This window comes from Neolamprologus brichardi, chromosome 1 (assembly GCF_056152115.1).
Source record: "Neolamprologus brichardi isolate AB-2024 chromosome 1, ASM5615211v1, whole genome shotgun sequence".
Taxonomy (NCBI): Eukaryota; Metazoa; Chordata; class Actinopteri; order Cichliformes; family Cichlidae; genus Neolamprologus; species Neolamprologus brichardi.
This window is the reverse complement of record NC_142104.1, coordinates 7,669,066-7,688,259: the sequence shown is the minus strand read 5'-3', so window position 1 is coordinate 7,688,259 and position 19,194 is coordinate 7,669,066. Positions and strand designations below refer to the sequence as shown.

Here is a 19,194-nt window from a genome sequence, read left to right as displayed (position 1 = left end):
AAGCTTATGCAGAAACAATGTGTCTGTTATATCGGTACAGACAACAACAAAAGAAATTGCAGAGTTCCAGTCATAAAAACCACTCCTGCATAAACACTGTACCACCATGTTGACCTATAAACAATAAATACACGTGCCAAGATGTGACCTGGACAGAGAGCATGATGAGAGCCTGAGGGCTAAACCATTCAGACAGTTCACCCGCCCATTTACGCCTGACTGCTGCTGCTGCATACATGGGCCAACATCAAAACATGCACAAATGCACAGACCGAGCAGCAGCGGCAGCAGCAACCTCTGGGGCTGAAAAACAAAGCCAGAGTCAAAGAGTTCCTCTGCTGGTTGCTCGAGGCTGTCTCCAAATGTGAGTAAAACCATAGAATCCTTTGGTAAAATATGCAACCTTCCTGCAGAAATAAGCACATTTACAACCTGCTACAAAAAGAGTTTGGGTCTCTATAGCTAATTTCTGCACAGGGGAGAATTTTTATACAAGTCCCTTGACTATTCGAGTGTGAGTGTGGATGTAGATATTAGTCAAAGTCCTTAGGCATAAACAAAAGCGCTGTAGTACTACTTATAGTAGAAAGTGCTTTAGTGCTCAAATTGAGTAGAAATGACACTGCATAAGTACCAGTCCAATGGTCTGCTGGCCAGATAACTGCAGAATTATTGAATTCATAGTGGTGTAAAGCACACCCACTCTGGAGCAGTGGAAACACATTCTGCATAGTGATAAATAACACCCCTCTACGTGGCAGTTTGATGGATGAGTCTGGGTTTGACAAAAGCTAGAAACATTACCTTCATGACTTCACTGTGGCAGCTGTGAAGTTTGGTGGAGGAGGGATAATGGTTTGGGGTTGCATTTGGGGGGCTCGCCTTGGCTCCTTAGTTCCAGTGAATAGAAATCTTAATGTTTCAGCTTAACAAGATATTTTTGAACAGTTCTGTGCTTCTAACTTTGTGGGAAAAGTTAGGAGACGCTGGAAAATTCACTGGAAATTCCTCCAAGAAATGTGGATTTAAGATCGGGGCTTACAAAAGCTCCTGTAGATGTAATGTCAAGGTGGCCCAAAGCAAAGCTTCTAAAAATTAAAGAAATGATGACTTTTAAATTTAAAGGACTCAAAAAAAGCAGGATGAATGTCAGTTACTGAGAGAACAGCTTTATAATCAAGCCTCCTGACAACCATCCAGGTTGACCATAGTGGTGGAGTGTGAATGGAACAAGCTGGTGTCCTGCCCAAAGCAACGCCCGCAGTGACAATATGGCTATAACGAATTAACACATTCCCTGTGGAGAGGCAGGATAGACACACAGAGAGAAATCTGCCGTGGAAAATCATTGAGGAAAAGCATAGGAAAATATTAAGACTTGTTATTTTTTTAAAAAGCCACCAAAATGGCTTCATTTCTTATATTTTCCATTTATGCTTCAAAATCAAAGGGATTTATATATTTCTAGATAAACTGTACTGTAACGTGATGACTTCCCAGCCAAACATCAATGACATAAGAGGCAAATGGTCGACCACCTGGCAACAAGCATACAAAAATGCACCTTTTAAGATGCCAGGCTCTGATTTTGACACCTTTAGGGAAGCCAAAACATATGGAGGGGGCAGGTTCCCAGCATTCAGCCATTTTTGTCTCAGCTGAGCAGGGATGATGGAGCAGATTGCAATTCTGATATTTCCTCGTTATATAATCCAAAGTAGAGACAGACAGGCAGAAAGCTGCGGTTCAGATTAACAGAGAAACAGACTTATGGAAAGACAGACATGAGGAGGCGGAGTAGCTGGTCAGAAAGAAAGTACACATTAAACTCTACATTAACACAGCCTGTTAAACTACTTTGCACAATTAAAGACACATTATTCCAGTAAAACCTTCTACATATTAAGAATAATATATAAAGCATCTACCACCAATTTTATGGCCTTTTAACTTTTACGGAGCGTCACAGTATTGCCAATAAAGTCGGCAGACAGAACAATGCGCGGGCAGGCAAACGTGGCAGTGTCGGACATGCAAGAAATTCAAAGCAATCATCTGTGGCCTCCAGGGATAATCACTGCAAAGCCCCACTGTCCCATTCACTGAGGATAAAACCCACTGGATTAATCTGCAGGCCTACAGAACACACACACACTTACATAACACACAGACCACTCTTCCTCTCTTTTGCATGCTTTTCTTTCACTTTGGCATTCACAGCCTCTCTCTCACTTCTGCTCTCACAAACACACACAAAACCTAGAGCACTCACACGCACACACACATGCGCACACAATCTCCTCTCCTCCATTTCTTCTCTACATGTATACATTCAAATGGACACCTGTCAGTATGTGTCTCTGTGCGCACTCATTTGGACATGCAGATTGTTGACAGGCACATATAGAGCTGTATATATTAGGTAAAAACACACTCTTCTGTTCATACGTGTGACAAATGGGGGGAAAGGATGTAAAAACAACATGGTTCTCCTCCTGCGTGGACAACAGGATTAGAGTTATCACATGCTTGTGCTAACAACAAAAACATAAACGTCCTTAAAAGGTAATCGCGGCTTCCTTGCAAAAGGATTTGTACTTTTGGTGTGGCACCGACTTTAACCTTGCTGTAAGGGTAAAACTGAAGCCATCAAAGGAATCGAGTTACTGCAACTCGATAACGCCATTGTGATCGATAAGAAGGATCGTATCACCATTTTGAATGTTTTAGAAATGATAATTTGATGAAGCACCAGGATCAAAATACAGAACAAACAACATTAAGTATTTCTTTGTCTATCCTTGATGTCTAACACATGCATAAACTGCATCTCCTATGTAGACATTTGCAAAAATGTAAGAGTTTTAATATGTATTCGAACATTTTTACATCCATATTTACTTGTGAAAAGACATGTTTTTTTTTACTGAAACAGATCCACCCATTTCATCGAACATACTGTGATTGGGGGTGAAAGACAAAGGTGCCTTTAAGTTACATTAAGTTGGCCAGACATGAAACAAAGCATTAAAGAAATGTGCAAAAATCTTTAGATATGAAATCTCGTGTTCCGCATTTAGCATTTCAAGTTCTAAACCATAAATTGCTCTTTGTTGGTGCTACTGCTGCTGGATTCTTTAAAATTAGAAGTGCACAGATTTTGAAATTCTGCATTTACATTTGCCAAGACCAATTTTTGTTTGTTTGCTTTGTGTTTGTTGTTTCTTTTCCCTCTTTGTATAAACCAAGAAAACATAGTCCTCATTTCATAAATGGTCTTTCACCTATTCATCAAACTGTTTTACATCTTTTAGCTAGAACAGAATTAATTTGAAATGAGAAATGAACATTGGCCACCATCATGATGAAATAGTCCAATAACGTATCCTAACAGCTGATATATGACACTTTGTTAATTACACATTGATAATGCTGGGTTGGACCCATGTGTTGATTCAACAAGATGTTGGAAACATTACTAAGACATTTTAGTCCATATTAACAATACTCTCATGGGCTGTGGTGTTTAAACCGTGCTCAGCTGGTATGAAAGGACCCAAACACATCATTACACCAGCAGCAGCAGCAGCTTGAACTGTTGATCCATGGCAGGATGGACCCATGCTTTTCATGTTTCCACGAATCAATATTTTTATGCCAAATTCTGAAACTGCCAACTGAATATTTCAGCAAGAATCAAGACTCATCCATTATGTTGTCTAGTTTAGGTAAGCTTTATGAATTGTATTCCTGTTCGTAGCTGACAACAGTGGCACCCGGTGTGGTCTTCTGCAGCAGCAGCCCATCTGCTTCAAGGTTCTATCTGTTGTGTGTCTGTGTGTCCGTAGATGCGCCTACCTTGGTTATAATGAGTGGATATTTGCGTTACAGTTGTCTTCCTGTCATCTCAAAATAATCTTCCTATTCTCCTTTGAGCACTGGGATTTTCACCCAGTAAAGTGTGATGATCTGATTTGATAAGGGCAGTTGAACAGATGTCCCCAACAAACTGGTGAGTGTATATCAGTCTATTTCTCCTGTATATTGTTTTGTATGGTGAAAAGAGCAAACTGAACACTTAAACTGATAAAAACTCACCCTGTTACAGCTAAACTCTGTAAGCAGCACTCATTCTGACTGACTCGGCTTTAAAAATTAACTCTGTGGGTGCAACCAAAATATACTGGAGGGCTTCTTAAAACATCTGCCCCTCTCAGCCCTAGATTGACAAATGATGTGCCGCCCAAACTAGTTTAAAGAGTGCATGTGTTTATAAAAACCTCACTGGGTAAAATAAAAAAGGGCAGTCGTTGCCAGAAGAAGATCCCCGCACTCATTTTATTGCTCAAACTTAATAAGTGAGCAACAGAAGATTGTGATCTGGGCGCATAATCACCTGGGTTTGTCTATCATGTGGCAATTTAACAGACGATTACACTGAAATTTAACAGGAAGGCGTAAAGAGCAAAATGAATAAATAACAAGGGGAGTACATTTAAGTATCGAATGAAGAGGAAGGAGAGGAAAAGTTTGCTACGCTGTTTGTGTGCGTGTTTGACTGATGTAGCGGGAGACTGGTGGTAATTTCTCACCTCTTTGTGGGCAGGGTGACAGAGTGGTGAGTGATAGGTGCTGTGGGGGAGGATGGGGGATTGATCATGGTGGGGGGCAGGTATGTGCTAATGAAAGCAGGAAGCACTTTCTCACCAGGAAGCAGATTATTTGAGCACCCTGGGTTCATGTTAATCATAACATTTCGGCTCCAGAAAAACAGAGAAAATGTCCAAGCAAACAGCTGCAGTTAACATTTCATCAACCAAACCAGTTACACTCACTGTACACCAGCGTTCAGCAAAATCAGGACACAACTGTAGGAGAAATGTAAGATTTCTTAAGGTGAAAAAAAAACCAAAAGGAAGTTTAATAAACTGAAGAAGAGCAGAATAAGTCCAACAATAATCCAGTACAAGGAAAAACCAAAACTCAGTGGAATAACTCCAGAAAATAAACCAGGAATCCTACAGGAGCAGACCATACAGAGAGAAAGACATAAAAAAAAGGCAAAGCAAGTGAAGCAAAGCAACCAGAGACACAAGAAAACATATTATCAAAGTAAAACAGGAAGTGAGGGAGGAAAAAATAGACAAGAAAACACAGGAAGTTCTAGGAAAACATTATTAATTAAATTTAACAAATTGTTAGAAGTAAAGTTCACCTGTTGCAGCTGAGATTGATATTTTTTTACATGCTGGATGCATTTGCACTCCATAATTTAAAGCAGCAGCAAAACCAAAATACAACATAGGACATAGAATTGACTGGAAGTTGGATATGTTTCAATTAGTCCATGTTGGGTGTGCTGCAGTCATTTCCTGCCCTAATTGAAATATCCACCTGTTTACATCGAGTTACAAACAACACCAGGCTGCCGAAAAAAGACAACACACACACACACACACACACACACACACACACACACACACATACACGTGTTGATCTGCTTAAGAGTCGGCCTGAGCTCTTTGTCCTCTCTGACATTAACACAGGTGCACATGCAGGAAAGGGAGAAAGACTGGAGCAGTTTCTACTTTACCTTGAGTTTAAATTCATAAACAAAATTCATAACTGAATTCAACCTTAATGTCGCAACTGCGCAGCTTCAGTCATAGGAGTGACTATTGTACACGTTTTCTCAGACAGGGCCTTAAAAACTAGCATCTTAAAAGAATTATATACTTATGTGCTGACCTCTGATCTTTTTTTTCTGCTTCTGTTTTTCTTGCACCTGACGCTCCTAACCGAACATCTTTCCCTCATAAAAAATGATCTGTTACCATTAACGGCTCCCTGTTCACTGTGTCTCTACGGTCCTCTGGAAAAAGGAAGTGAAGGAAAGGTGAAAAGTCAGACCTCTGGATTAAAACAGATCTGAACCACAAACAGCCTGGTCATTTTATAAAAACAATAAGTGTGATAACGAATGCTGTCTCACTTGTTTCCAGAGCGCAGAAACTAGATTCAGGTATTTTTCAGGAATTACTGCTTCAGTTCGCCTCGTTTCACGAATAGATTAACTTCAGATTTTCATTTTTGGGGGAACACTTTGAGAACAAACGTTTCGCTTCGTGCGTAAAGTATTTTTCAGCGTGTTTCAGACTCGGGAGCTGTCCAAGGTCCTGAACCTGCACACGGCTTTTCTGTTCAATTGCCAGCTACACCTACAAGCTTTCAGAAACATGAAAAAAAAGATTACACCGTCTGTGTTATCCTGTTGTTTAATCCTTACATAAAACAACCACTCTTCCCCTGTGACAGAAAACAGCCAAAAGTTCAAACATTTCAGCACATGCGTCGACACAGAGTCGCTACAAACACAACAGAAACGCCTCAGCAACGTGGTCCTCGTTTCCCCTCAGATATCATTACCTCACAAACAAAAAATAACCAAGCAAATATGACGCGTTCTTACAGCTGAGAACTCTGTCACGTCCTGGGACGTATAAACTGCTAAAACCTGAAATCTGGAGAATCATTCAAACTTTAATTATCGCTCTTCTTTTGATTATTCTGTGGGTCAAAATGAGAAGATTAAAAAAAAATCGAAATAAACCGACCTGGTTAAGTTTCTTCAGCTCTTTCTCTTCTTTTTCTTTTGCTGTATGTTTGTACAGGGTGAAGATGTCTGTCCGTCCAGCCGCTCCGTTCAACGGGACTGTCCCCGCCCCCCAACCCCCACGCCCTCCGCTGGATCAGTACCGCCCTCCCGCTTAACCGCCACAGAAAGCGTAAATCTCCGCAGGTCTACTCATCAAACACTTCCTGTTAATGATTCACAAAATAAAACCTGTGAAGGAACCGTGTAGTTACATTAAGTGAAAACTGTGTATAACGTGACTGGTGTTTGGTCATTAGGAGGTGCATACACAGGAAGTGGTGCTGAAAAAACTTCCGACATCCCAAGAAATCCAGGACTATTTTTAAAGGTGGCAAAGCAACAACACTACAAGTCGGAAATGTCGAAATATATATGTCATATATAGATTATAGCACAGGGGGGCCTTGGTAAAGACACGAAATGCTTTACTCCTGTTATTGGAAGCAAAAATAAATGAATAAAACTGCTTTTGGTTAATTTTATGCCTGTTTTATTTTCTCTTTTTAAATATTTTTATGACTTGTAATCTTATGTGCAGCACTTTGTGATTCTGTCTTGAAAGGTGCTATATAAATAAAAAATTATTTATTTATTTATTTATTAATACACATTTCCCTAACATTTGTGAAAGATCCCCGGTTTGATTACACAAATTCCTTGAGAGTTGCATTAAGAAGGACGTAAGGCATTAGGCACAAGTCAACCAGGCAGTGCTACCTGCTCTCCTATTAGATATAATATAAGATATATAGCAACACAGCTACTTCTGACAACGATAATAATAAAACTAGGTTTGGTTTTAATTTGACAGTCATGCCACCTGATTTCCTGTCTCATTGACGCCTCTCACAAAATGGCCGCGCCCTCTGACGTCAGCGGTAACGGATAAAAAGGTAGGCCAGCTGCGCGCAGATCAAAGCCATGTTGGCTGCAGGATGCTGTCTTTCTGCATTGATATCAGCCAGAGCTGCGGGCTGATCTGCGCAAACCGCAGATTATTGTCTGTGATCTAAATTCACGGTGCTTTGGTCCGACTGTTTACTACTTAGAAAGCAGAGCAACTGACAAAGAAAACTTTTTACTGAAGGAAATCAAATGAAAACAATAATAAATGTGAGAAAAAAAATCTGACAAATCTGACTTTTTTTCAGTGCAGGTGATTAATGCGATTTGAGGGATAGATAAGAGGGCATTTTATTTATTTATAGAATATTTCTGACATAAATCCAAAAACGTGTAGTTCAAGTTCTTTTCTATTCTTTTTTTTAAATTGGTATACAGAAAGATTTTCATGGTTACAAGTATGATGATTTTCTTTCCTTCCCTAAATATTTTTTTAATAACCTTACATCCCCTTACATGCTTACATTTCCCATCTCCACTGACCATACTTCCTGTCACAAGCATCTCTAATATCTATCCATGTGTGTTTATGTGCACACAGAGCCCAAAAAGCCTCTTGAGATTGTCCTCTATGTGCTCAGCTGTTTGCCCCTGGAGTCCTTGACTTTACATAATCACACAAAATGCTAAAATGCTTGAAAAGACACGGTGCAAGGGCAACACGTCCTCTTTACTGAAAAGGTCTTTTTAGCTGGAGAAATTGCAGAAATTAGAAGCTGTTGTTCCTTTTTTAAGATGAAAATTTGCTTGTGTGCACTCTCTTTTTTACAGCTTTTATTTAACGGATATGTGGCCTTAGATGACTCACATCTGCAGAAGCAAACAGCATACATGCAAGACAAACATTAAGCAGGTAAAAGGTGAGAGCCATGGTGCCTTGATTATTTCTGCGACTGTGGAGAGATAACACAAGAGAGGTCCTGATGAGCTGGGGACAGGAGTGTAAGGTAAAGGCTTAGCAGTGATCAGATCACATCATCTTTCTCCTTGTCAATTCCCACACTGTCAAAAAAAACGCATTAAAAAAAATTATGTCACTACACTTTTCCAAGTGTCCTTTGAGCCAATCAGCCCTTAGTTCTTGTTCTTTAAATTTGTTGTCTTGTCAAGCAAGTGCTTACTGTGCTCCACCAGCAGCACGTGGTGATCCTACACTAGTCCTTGTCATCTCTCCCAGTTTAATGGATTAATGTCCTTATCGCCCTACTGTCTTCTTCCTCATTATTTACTATTAAACCACTAAAACATCCTCCAGAAATCCAGTTGACCCTCGGGGCCTGAAAGCAGCTGATTAGCAGCAGACCTGATCTATGCAGGTGATGGATTGGCTTTCCTCATGTGTTCTTACAAGCCCATTTAAAAAAAGCCATTAAGACCTCCCTCCCAGTTGATGATCCAATAGCAATAAAGTCAAGAACCCAATAACACTGTGACACCGTGTTGCCACTGATTGAAGCCGTCCTCCTCGAGTGTTTGAAAATGGCTCAGAGTGCAAATTTATGCATAGCACAGAACATCCAGCAAAGAGACATTTCCAAGTGATTACTCTGACGTGTGACAGTTGGGAACTGGCAATGGATGTGTCAATTGAATACATATAATTTGATAAGTATTAAGCTATCATTTACAAAACAGTGACAGGATTCATGCTGCATAATGTGTAAAGTACTACACGTGTCGTATTGGGACATTTGAATACTGCACTGCACTATTGTTAATCATAAAACCCATGCAGCTACAAAGATATCAACTCATGTTCAGGGTGTATAGTAACCTACACGTGTACCTGAAACTGACCGGCTGAATTTAATGAAACTCAGAGGTGGAGGAGGTGGAGGAGAGGCAAAGGGACAGGTCATTAACTTTTGGATCAGGTCTGAATCCCTTTGTTTATGTGCTATTGTTATGTTTTTTTGTTGTCTTTTCTACCTTTTCGCTTTGAACTACAAACATACTATACTGTGTTGCAACAGTGAACCATGAATTATGCCTAATAGACCTAGAACAAGATTCCAAGTTATCCTCAGGCACATGCTGTTTGACAGCTGAGCAACCACAGCAAACAAGCCGGCTGTGGACAAACATTCTGCTATCAGTGATATTTAGACAATGTTTGTCGCTGACTTATCAAATACTACAGTCCTGGTACTGATCTCTGTGCAGAAGAACAGATGTTATCTTTGGGAGGAAAGTGCAGTTTTTATTTCACCAAAATCAGCTTCAAATGGAAGTTGGGAACAACTGTAGTTCAGGAGGTAGAGCAGGTAGTCTACTGAGGCTAACCCTAACACCCCACCAACCACCACCTTGGACATAAAAGATTGAAATCCTCAGTATCTGTCATTGATAAAGGAAATTGTACAAGTATGACAACCAGATACATTAAAAATGCCAGTATATAATATAATGTGGGTTAAGAAAGTAGATAGTAGGTTTTTTCTTACTTCATGTGAACGTACCACATCAGGCTCTAAAAACACCATCTGAGAAATCTTGACTTCTCACCAGTCCATCTGCACAAGGATTCGCAATCTTTTTTGGGGAGTTTAATCCTCCTTTTAAATGTAGGTTTCCTTCAGATTCATCTGAGCTCACATGTTCAATTTGCACTGATGACTTTCTTGTCATGTGTTCTTGCAGTGCTGTGTTTATGTACAAATTCATGAGGCTTTGCTTTGCCTGTGTCTTTATGTGAGCATAAAGTATGGACGAGTGATATTTCATATGTGCAGGCAGCTGAGATGGAATAGTCCCAGAGGGAGGGCAGAAAGCTGAAGCACCAATCAGAGAGGATCATGGTATCACATCTGTCTGAACATGTCATCGATCCAGGTAATGGAGCCGCTCCGCTTTCCTCTCAACAACCCTCTGTTATTATGCAGCAGCTACAGATGGACTCATTGCAAAAAATGCAAACGATAAAGAAAATACGAAGTGTGAAAGGCGGGGTATGCTGCTAGCATGTTCAGCGGGGGATAGTTGGTATATCAGAGGAATAAATAAGGAAAATAAAAGTCTGACTCAGGAGTTAAGCAAAGCAAAGCTCCCCTGGCGTGCTTGGCTCGAGGCTAACTGGCACAAGACCTTCCTGTTGGCCGGATGTTTTTTATATCCCACATAATGGGGAGCCAAAGAGCTCAACTCTCCTGACCTACTGACACAAACAACTGTTATAGCCAAGCAGCTGAACTTTAAGTCTAACAAAAAAAGAAAAAAAAACATGCACTCTTAGTTGTGAAATGCAAAGAGAGGGAAAACAGAAGATTTGAACGTGTTCATGATTGAAAACTTTCAAGTGGAAAGTGTTTTGGGTGATCTGGGCAGCAATTTCAATCATCTGTAAGGCATCAGTCACAAGAAAGAGAACAAAAAATATCGTTTTATAGACTGAAGTCTTCCACTACAAACTAAACTAAGAAACAAACTAAGTGAGGTGCTTTATTACAAACAACAATTCTCATTCTCGGATCTTCTCCTAGAGTGTGTTTTTCACTTTTACTTGTTAGCTTAGTTCAAATTACATAATTAGTTTAGGGAGGGAGGTTCTGGGTTCTGGCCCATTGTGTGGCTGACCCAAGGCTACTTCTTTCTATTTCTTGTTCCCAGATCTCCAGACCTTTGAGTTGTTGTTGTAAAGGAGAACGGCATGGTGGTGCAGAGGTTGGTGCTTACATGGGTACAGTCAAAAGGCGACTACGGCATGTTTTCTTTTGTGGCTTTAACAACATATTGTAAGACTGACATGATTCTCACAGGCTTCAGACCTGAGTCACATTAAAAGCTGTGTTTTCTCAGACATTTCAGAATATTATGTAATAGATCTGATAATAGATGCTTCTGTCCTCTCTGCAGTTTTTTTTTTATTGACGAGTGTTATGATGAATCTCTTTTGTAAGAAAAACACAAATTCAAAGTCAAACATCAGTCAATATTTACTGCCAAACAAAACAAATGATAAATTAGAACTGTACAATATGGTAATAAACATTACACACACACACACACACACACACACACATATCAGTTCAACAAGAGAAACACACAGCGCTGCTTGTGTTTAAATCTCTCTTTTTCTTCAGGCAGACAGTCTGTGTCCTTTAAACCCTAAAAAGTGTGAAAATCTGACTTTTTGGTTTGTGTATTTTTTTTTAAACACAGAGTGTGTTATTATAATTCTTGTTATGACAAAAAGACATTGCTGTTAACATATAAAAGGGTCAAATCTTAAAAGCTGACATAGAATATAACAAACTGTGATTTCTCATAACCCGTCAAATAAATGCGAGTTAGAGGTGTCACGATAACATGTATTGAAAATCCTGATATTTAAAAATGAAATGTAAATATTGTATCAATGCACAATATGAAAAAACTTTGTTTTGTATGCTTTTGTAGGGTTAAGCATCATAGCATCTCTCGCCATGTCTATGAATTGCATTTTGAGTTTAATTAACTGGCCAATAAACAAAGTTTATTGAAAGCAAACTGAAAGCATAAGTACAGAAGTTTCTTTTTCAACCACTCATATTACAATATTATAATGATGAAGTTTAAGTCTGATATCGTGACAGCCCTAACAGGGCTCGCAAAATCGCTAGCCCGACGTCCCGGGGCTAGCGATTTTTCCAGTTGGGCTACCAAAATCTATCTCTGCCCTGCCCGTCGGGCTATCATAGGAAGGAAAAATGTATGTCAATGCTTTTGCATTCTTTCGGAAATGTAGCTGGGTAATTATGTCATTGGCATCAGTGAGCCACTGTCAATATGTGACATATTGAAATCGCGTTTGAATTTGCGCTTGTTTTTTGCTTTTTACTTTGCAATCGCGCGAGAGAGCGACAGCACTGATTGGTAAGTGATGATAATTTGCGCACCAATTCCTCTGACATCATCTTATCAATCGTTAGCTTACTATGCAAACATGACAAGTGAAATCTCCCGCAGCAAGCTTGAACATGTGAGAGGTTGATCGCGCAGAGAATCGCTGAGTGTTATGTGAGTGCGTGTGTAAAAGCAGCAGGATATATATTTTAGTTCTGCTGAGCCAAATAAGACAGGTCAGGGTGAAGAAGTGACAGCCAAAGAAAAGCTTACCACAAAACGGAAAAGTTATGACAAATCAGACTATAAGGCAAAAAGAAAGTGCAGCTTTATGGTTTCATGGACAAAAGAATTTCTGTGGCTGCAATATGACGAGCTAAATAACCAGGGCTGCACATAAGTGGTCCGCAGGTGCGCATTCGCTGTCAAAATACAAAACGCACACAAGATAATAAGTTGCAACCCGTGTTTGCGTACATAGGATTTTCTGGAGGAAGACAGACATTTGTTTAGAACTCTTAAAGATGTTGAAGAAGCAAAATCCTTTAAGCAATTACTGTGATGTCAGAAGGAGTCCGAACCACAAAAGAAGCGCGTATTCTCGGAAAAGTGGTTGCAGGAGGTGAGCTGGCTTCAAACAAATGGTGAACGCACAGAGATGTGGTGCGGAATGTGCCGTGAAAATCCCACTCTAGCGGACAAAAACAGCGCCTTTTATATGGACGCAAACGTGCATTGCAACTTCTTATCTGGTGCGCGTCTTTTATTTCGACAGCGAATGCGCACATGCGGACCACTTATGTGCACCCATGTAAATAACATAATGTTCTGCCGGGTGTGTTGTTGGTTTTGCCTCGATTTCTGAGTCGACAAGCGCCTTTGTTACTGGGACCAGTCATTTTAAGAAAGGCCCCCATTAGAACCCATGAGAAATGCAAGAAATGCATTATTGCTCAGTCTGCAATATCTTTCCCAGAACAAACACCAATTGCAAATAACATACTAAAAATAAACCTGAAAAATCTGTTTAGAACAGCGTACTATGTTGCAAAGAGTGAACTACCACTGGCACAATTTAGCAGTCTTTGCAAACTTCAAAAACCCGTGACTTCAGTGGAAAATTCAAATTCAGGATCTGACACAAACTGATTCATGTTCTACACAGTTCTTACAAGTTCATAGAAATTTCTGTTTAATTAGAACCAAGTATTTGAGTTGATGATTGTAATTTTTATACAATGTTGTAATTTGTGTTTCAACAATTCTTTGATTAATGTTTTGTTTCCGTTACAATATTATACTTTAATGTATAATATTGTAACGGAAACAAAACAGGAAACAAAACATCAATCAAAAAAATTGCTCTCTTTTTTTATTCGGGCTACCTAAATTTATTTTGGGCTACCAAAAACTGAAGAGTCCCTGCCCGAAGGGCTACCAGGGATTTTGAAATTTTGCGAGCCCTGCCTAACATGAATCCTTGGCTCACTGTCTTTAGTAGGTCTTAGACTTCACAAAAACTGTGACTAAGAACATGACTTCATGCAGTATGTTGCCTCAAATGTAGATTTTCTATCTTAGACATTCACTTTAATTTCTGCTGAAATTAACACACATCAAACTGATAAACATTCTTTGAACTCACAAACCTTCAAATATTCTTCGGTTATCATAAAAACAAAAGCATGCTACAAATGTTAACACCTCAAAGATCACTCTGCAATCGATGAGTCTGCTGCAAAAAGCTTCAGTGGAAAAAAACATCTTATTCCACAAAGATTAAAGTGTTTGTTCTTAAAAGTGCCCAGTTATGAGTGGGTAGTTACCATTTAATGAGCACTACTGTGCACTGCTGCTGACCTCCCCCACACAAACAGGAATGCAAAGCTCTGAAATGTTGAGCTTTGTGTCCATCATCTGACCTACCAAACATCTGCATACGCTGCTTCTGCCAGGTCCTTTATTAAGTAGCGAGCCACAGACATTCAAGATCCACATTATTATATGTCAGTGCGTGAGTGGGGGAGGGGAGAGAGAAGGAAATGAGATCACCCCTGGAGGTCAAAGGTTCGGAGGCAGTGACTGGAGCAGCAGTAGGCTACAAAACTCACAGTGGTCCTGAACAGGAAAGGAGAAGGACGTAAGTATGCATGTTAAATCCTTCTTCAGGGGGAAACTAAAAAAGACGGCGTGTTTGGCTGACCTGCGGTGTACTCCTGCCAGGGCGGTGTCACGGAGGGGGAAGAGTTTGGGGTAGATAATCGTGAACATGGCTTGGCTGCATCGGTGACAGTGACCGAGGGGGAACTGCAACAGATCCCGCAGGCTCTTTGGGAGGGTGATGGGAGGCAGCAAGCTGAGCTCTAAAAACAGCAGTAAACAAAAAAAGGTGCCGTTAAAGTTTGAAGTTATTTGATTAATAACCAGCAGGTGTTTTCTAACGTAAGAGTGAACACTGTCTCCTCACCTGTCGGGCGGCGGTGGTAGATGCGGTGTAGCGTCCTCATAGCCAGCTCCTCCAGGGGAACAACATGTTCTGTCTCTGAGCCCACCACCTTCACTTCAGCTGGCAGGCCAACCAAGGCTTGACTCAATTCCTCACCCAGCATTTCACCAAGTCCACCCTCCAGCGCTTGAGCAGATAAGCCACATCTGCAGGAGAACAACACACACAAACACAAGTATGCAGCCCATTAGGTCTGCAGTTGTATTTAGTAAAGATGCTACAAACCACCTTTATTTTATACAAGACGTATATCAGTATCCTCTCCTCACATGTGCAGATTTTAAGATGATATGTTAAGACAGCTTCACCACTATGCAGAGAATATTACTTACCACCTCGCTCTTGTCCCAACTAGCCACATTCTCTATACATTTAGTATTTACACTTTTCCAACAGTCTGTGGGCTAAATACCAGTTAGTTTTCTGGCTAACTTATATCCAACATCATGGAATTGCATTTTGTTTTCACTCTGCTTATCAGCAATGACCTTTATCAGTTGTCTTAAACAGTATCTGTTGAGCTGTTAGGATGGTGTATTACCCGCTGCAGCCGATAACTTTGTTGTACAAGTAGGACGGGAGTCCTTTCAGGTCCACATTGTTGTCAACAAACACAAACTGCATCTCCCGTGATCTGCCCAGATCTGAAACACACAAAGATTTCAACACCACCTCGCTCATTTTATTGTCACCACTAGAGCAAATAACGGAGGGACAGAGAAGAGGATTCACCGACCCAGTGGTAGGAAAGTCAGCCGGTTAGCTGCCATAGAGAGCTGGTTAAGGCGGTGGAGCCAGCAGAGCTGCCGGGGAACGTGGCTCAGCAGGTTGTGGTCCGCTGTCAGATTCTGTAGTGAGAGACAGCGATGCAGTCGGTCCGGCAGAGACATCAGCTGATTCATCGACACGTCAAGCGTCTCCAAGTCCTGCAGATCACCAATCTCTGCAGGTGTCACAAATATGTGAGAGATGTAAATCTCAGATAAAGCTGCAAAACTTTATTATTTGAAAGAAAGAAAGAAAAAAGAAAATCCCAGTTTTGTCAAACTTTTATCAGAAATTTGATTCTGATTTGTTTGTTGTTCCTCGCTGGATGCCGTAAAACCAAAGGGTTTCCAAACATCTCAACTAGACATAACATCTTTGTTGACAGGTCTTTTTTTTCATCATCTTGGCTAAAGCTGATGTAAGCCCATTATACCCTCCTCTTAGAAAGAGGCAGGAGCCTGTGGGATTTCTAGAACAAAATGAGAGCATCGCTGCAAAAAGAACAGCAGCACAGTCAAATGATTATATTATTTTCGAACCACAGCTGTAACTGAATATACTCTCTGGTTTTGGTTAAGTATACTTTGATATAGGGCTGGAAGCACTGTTTCTCATCACTACTATTTTTATTTTGCACACACTGTCTCACAGTTAGGATGAAATTCAGTCAACAGAAATTGTGACACTTGAAAAAGAAATTGTTGGCGTTGTCACTAAGTTCAGGAAACATTTCTGGTAAATCAAGAACCATGGCAAAAAGAAAACAGGCAAACAAATACGTTACTGAGAATTTGACTATGGGCACAACAAATAATAATCTAATGGTTTCAAGTTATTGACAAAATCCACGGAGGGTAACTATTTTTATTTATTTTAAAGTATATGAAATTGCACAACCTCCCTTCAGCTACACTACTTATATGTGCCTTGATAATCTGTGTTTAAAAAAAAACGAAAACAACTTTTCTCTCAGGTGGAGCTCTGCTGCTCTCTGCTGGCAAGTAAAATATTTACAAGTGGGGAAACCAAACACGCTGGGAAAAAAAGCAACAGTTCAAAGTGATTTTATGCCAAACGTGAAATATAAGTCTCACTCTTACAGAGAAATTGCTGAAGCAGGTAAAAGCATTACCAATACACGTATGTTGTACATGTTTTGCTCTTTTTTTGTAATATTTCAGAGTAAACGATTTTATTCCACTAGTGTTTTGTTTTGAAGCTTTTATGTAAGACAAGTGCCAATCAATAGTTCAAACATGAATACATTAGCCAATCGTGTTGTTGCACTGACACGAGTACAGAGTAGAATTTTATGACAGTTTCCAGCGGACATCCTCCTTCTCTGTGCTCATAAAGACACAGGTAAGCACAGTTTTTTTAAGCTTTTCTTGGTTTTCTATAATGTGAATAAGCACATTTTGTTCAATGATCTCATTTAATTAGGTCATAATGATGTAAAAATGTTGCCAATGCATAGTGTAAGTATAAGGTTTTGTTGTGGGGGAGGGGCAGGGGGTTAAATTCTTGTTTGTATCAGATTTTGCAAACATTAAGCATTCAGCTTAAATTCAGCTTTCATGTCTCTGTGACCATTGTAATTAAATGAGACTCTCTTTATCACTATAAACTATACAGTGCTAACCCTTGTTGCACAGGGATCAGCAATGTTAAATTTCATTCACTGTGGTTTGTGCTGCTGCAGTGTATGGTTGGCACAAAATCAGAAGGAACATCTGGCCTTGCTCCAAGACAAACCACTGGTCTAGGTAGCTGTACTTAAACCGATGCCCCTGAATAAAGGACTCAGGCTACTAGCTGAAAAGGTACCAAAGAATGTAAGATAATGTAAAATAATTTAAGCCTCTAAAAGGAAATCTAAAAACAAGACAGACAACTGTTGTGTCTTACCTGGAGGAAGGCATTTGAGCTGGTTATTGGACAGTCTCAGGTGCCGCAAAGACCTCAGTCTGCCGATCTCTGGACAGAGAACCTGCAGGGCATTATTGCTCAGGTCTAACGACTGCAGTCTGGCCAAGTTTCCAATAGCTGGGAATGAAACCAATCTTAATATTCAAACAAGTGAATTAAACACTGTTATTAATAGTATTGTACTGGACAATGTGCTTACCCTCAGGAATAATGACCAAGTTGTTTGAGTGCAAATACCTAAAATGTACAAGCAGACAGTAAGACAATTACAGCTCTGGTGTTTGCTGCTAAAAACACCTAAATGTGAGAGACAGTTAACCAAATTTAGTGATGCAACATCTGGTGGTTAACTTCACTAGAAACCTCTTGATAAACACAAAACACACCATCAATCTCCGACAGCATGTGTCAACTATCTGTTGTCATAATTTATAAAACAAAACTTAGTTTAGCAAAATACTTACAGTTCAATGAGATTCGGGAGCTTTTGAGCAAGATTGTCAGGCTGATGAAGACAGAGCAAAAGCAGAAGTAGTTAGAAATTTTCTTTGGGTTTCATAAGTGTCTCATATGGTAAAATGAAAATGCACTGTGTGGATACCAGTGTAGTGAGTGAGTTTCTCTTCATGTAAAGTCTCTCCAGAAACTGCAGGCCTTCATCTTTCAGCAGCTCCACGGGGAAAATGTTCAGGTTTTTGTAGTTAAGAAACAGGTTTTTGTGGCGCTCCTGCTTGGCCATGAATATGGTCTCATGAAGTTCGGTTGCCATTGCTAAGGAGACCTCTCGTCCTCCGGTGGAGGAGCCCTGGCAGTGCCTCCTACCTCTATGGCATCACTGGATCCTGACAGACAAACACATGAGCAGACGTCCTGACAGATATTCAAGCTGCAATGGCGACATGAGGTGGACCCAGACCACATTAACAAGGGGTTTTCGTGTGATGTGCAACTACAGTTAATGTCTCACGGTTGCATAAAATAGGAACCTGTTAGTTCATTTAATATTAGACAAAATTAGACGCCAAATGACACACAAGAAAACATAATAAGCAGTAATATCTGTTGTTTTAAACTATTAGCATGACAGCTAACAGGCTGCTACTCTCCAATAACACGAAAACTGTAGTTTACCTCAGCTTTGCAGGGCCATTTTAATCCCCTTTAAACCTCACATATACTCGAAAACAGCTTAATGCGCCATATACGATGTCAAAGGTAAACTACCCGTTAACTAGCAAATGGTTGCTAAACAACAACAACCAACCACGGCCAGACGTCACGGCTACCTTCTTCTTCGTCGTCTTCTTCCTGTGGGGAAGTTTTCGGCGGAGCAAAGGGGCGTTACTGCCCTCTTCAGGTCATTCGTGTATTTCTATTTCCGCTTTCTCGCGAGATGACGCAAAAAGAATGGGCTCTATGGAACTGTAGTCCAAACATGTAAATCTTTCAGGATAAACATTTTTGTTCTCAAGTTATTAGTACATTGAAGATATAATAGATATAATATATATGAATTGTAGCTTATACCGACTTGTATATGAGGCTGAACACTAAGGAAGGAGAAAAAGACTTTTGAGACTGAAGTATAGAGAAGGTTGTACTGCGTCTTTGT

The 19,194-nt window shown here is 40.1% G+C and overlaps 2 protein-coding genes across 5 annotated transcripts in view; both read right to left on the bottom strand.

Annotated features, from left to right (window-relative positions):
- Positions 1-6,727, bottom strand: part of LOC102791828 (synaptosomal-associated protein 25-B) — a 39,607-nt gene extending 32,880 nt beyond the window's left edge. Inside the window, exon 1 of one of the 2 annotated variants that reach the window (XM_006779734.2) lies at positions 6,615-6,727. The gene's annotated coding sequence lies outside the window, so the exon portion shown is untranslated. The remainder of the gene's footprint in view (positions 1-6,614) is intronic. The other variant, XM_006779733.3, reaches the window with a different exon arrangement.
- A 7,597-nt stretch (positions 6,728-14,324) lies between these two features.
- On the bottom strand, positions 14,325-18,891 carry lrrc28 (leucine rich repeat containing 28). Of its 3 annotated transcripts, none has more exons than XM_087846254.1 (10): positions 18,869-18,891; positions 18,184-18,424; positions 18,047-18,087; positions 17,782-17,819; positions 17,562-17,699; positions 15,622-15,828; positions 15,427-15,529; positions 14,847-15,031; positions 14,583-14,742; positions 14,325-14,497 (listed from the first exon to the last, which is right to left on the bottom strand). In XM_087846254.1, the coding sequence occupies exons 2-10, from the start codon at positions 18,349-18,351 to the stop codon at positions 14,428-14,430; spliced, it is 1,110 nt and encodes a 369-aa protein (XP_087702380.1). In that variant the 5' UTR covers positions 18,352-18,424; positions 18,869-18,891; the 3' UTR covers positions 14,325-14,427. The 3 variants fall into 3 exon arrangements, with proteins under 3 accessions (XP_087702380.1, XP_087702313.1, XP_087702343.1); XM_087846187.1 differs by having other exon boundaries at positions 18,714-18,879; XM_087846217.1 differs by lacking the exon at positions 18,869-18,891 and adding an exon at positions 18,847-18,867.
- Between the last annotated feature and the right edge of the window lie 303 nt (positions 18,892-19,194).

What these genes read in the sequence shown, in the direction of transcription:
- lrrc28 (XM_087846254.1), bottom strand. Translation starts at nt 18,351, where the DNA reads ATGGCAACCGAACTTCATGAGACCATATTCATGGCCAAGCAGGAGCGC. An exon ending in GCTGACTTTCCTACCACTGG is followed by an intron (nt 15,530 to 15,621) that starts GTCGGTGAATCC and finishes TGTGTGTTTCAG; the next exon opens with ATCTGGGCAGATCACGGGAG. An exon ending in CTACCACCGCCGCCCGACAG is followed by an intron (nt 14,743 to 14,846) that starts GTGAGGAGACAG and finishes TGCTGTTTTTAG; the next exon opens with AGCTCAGCTTGCTGCCTCCC.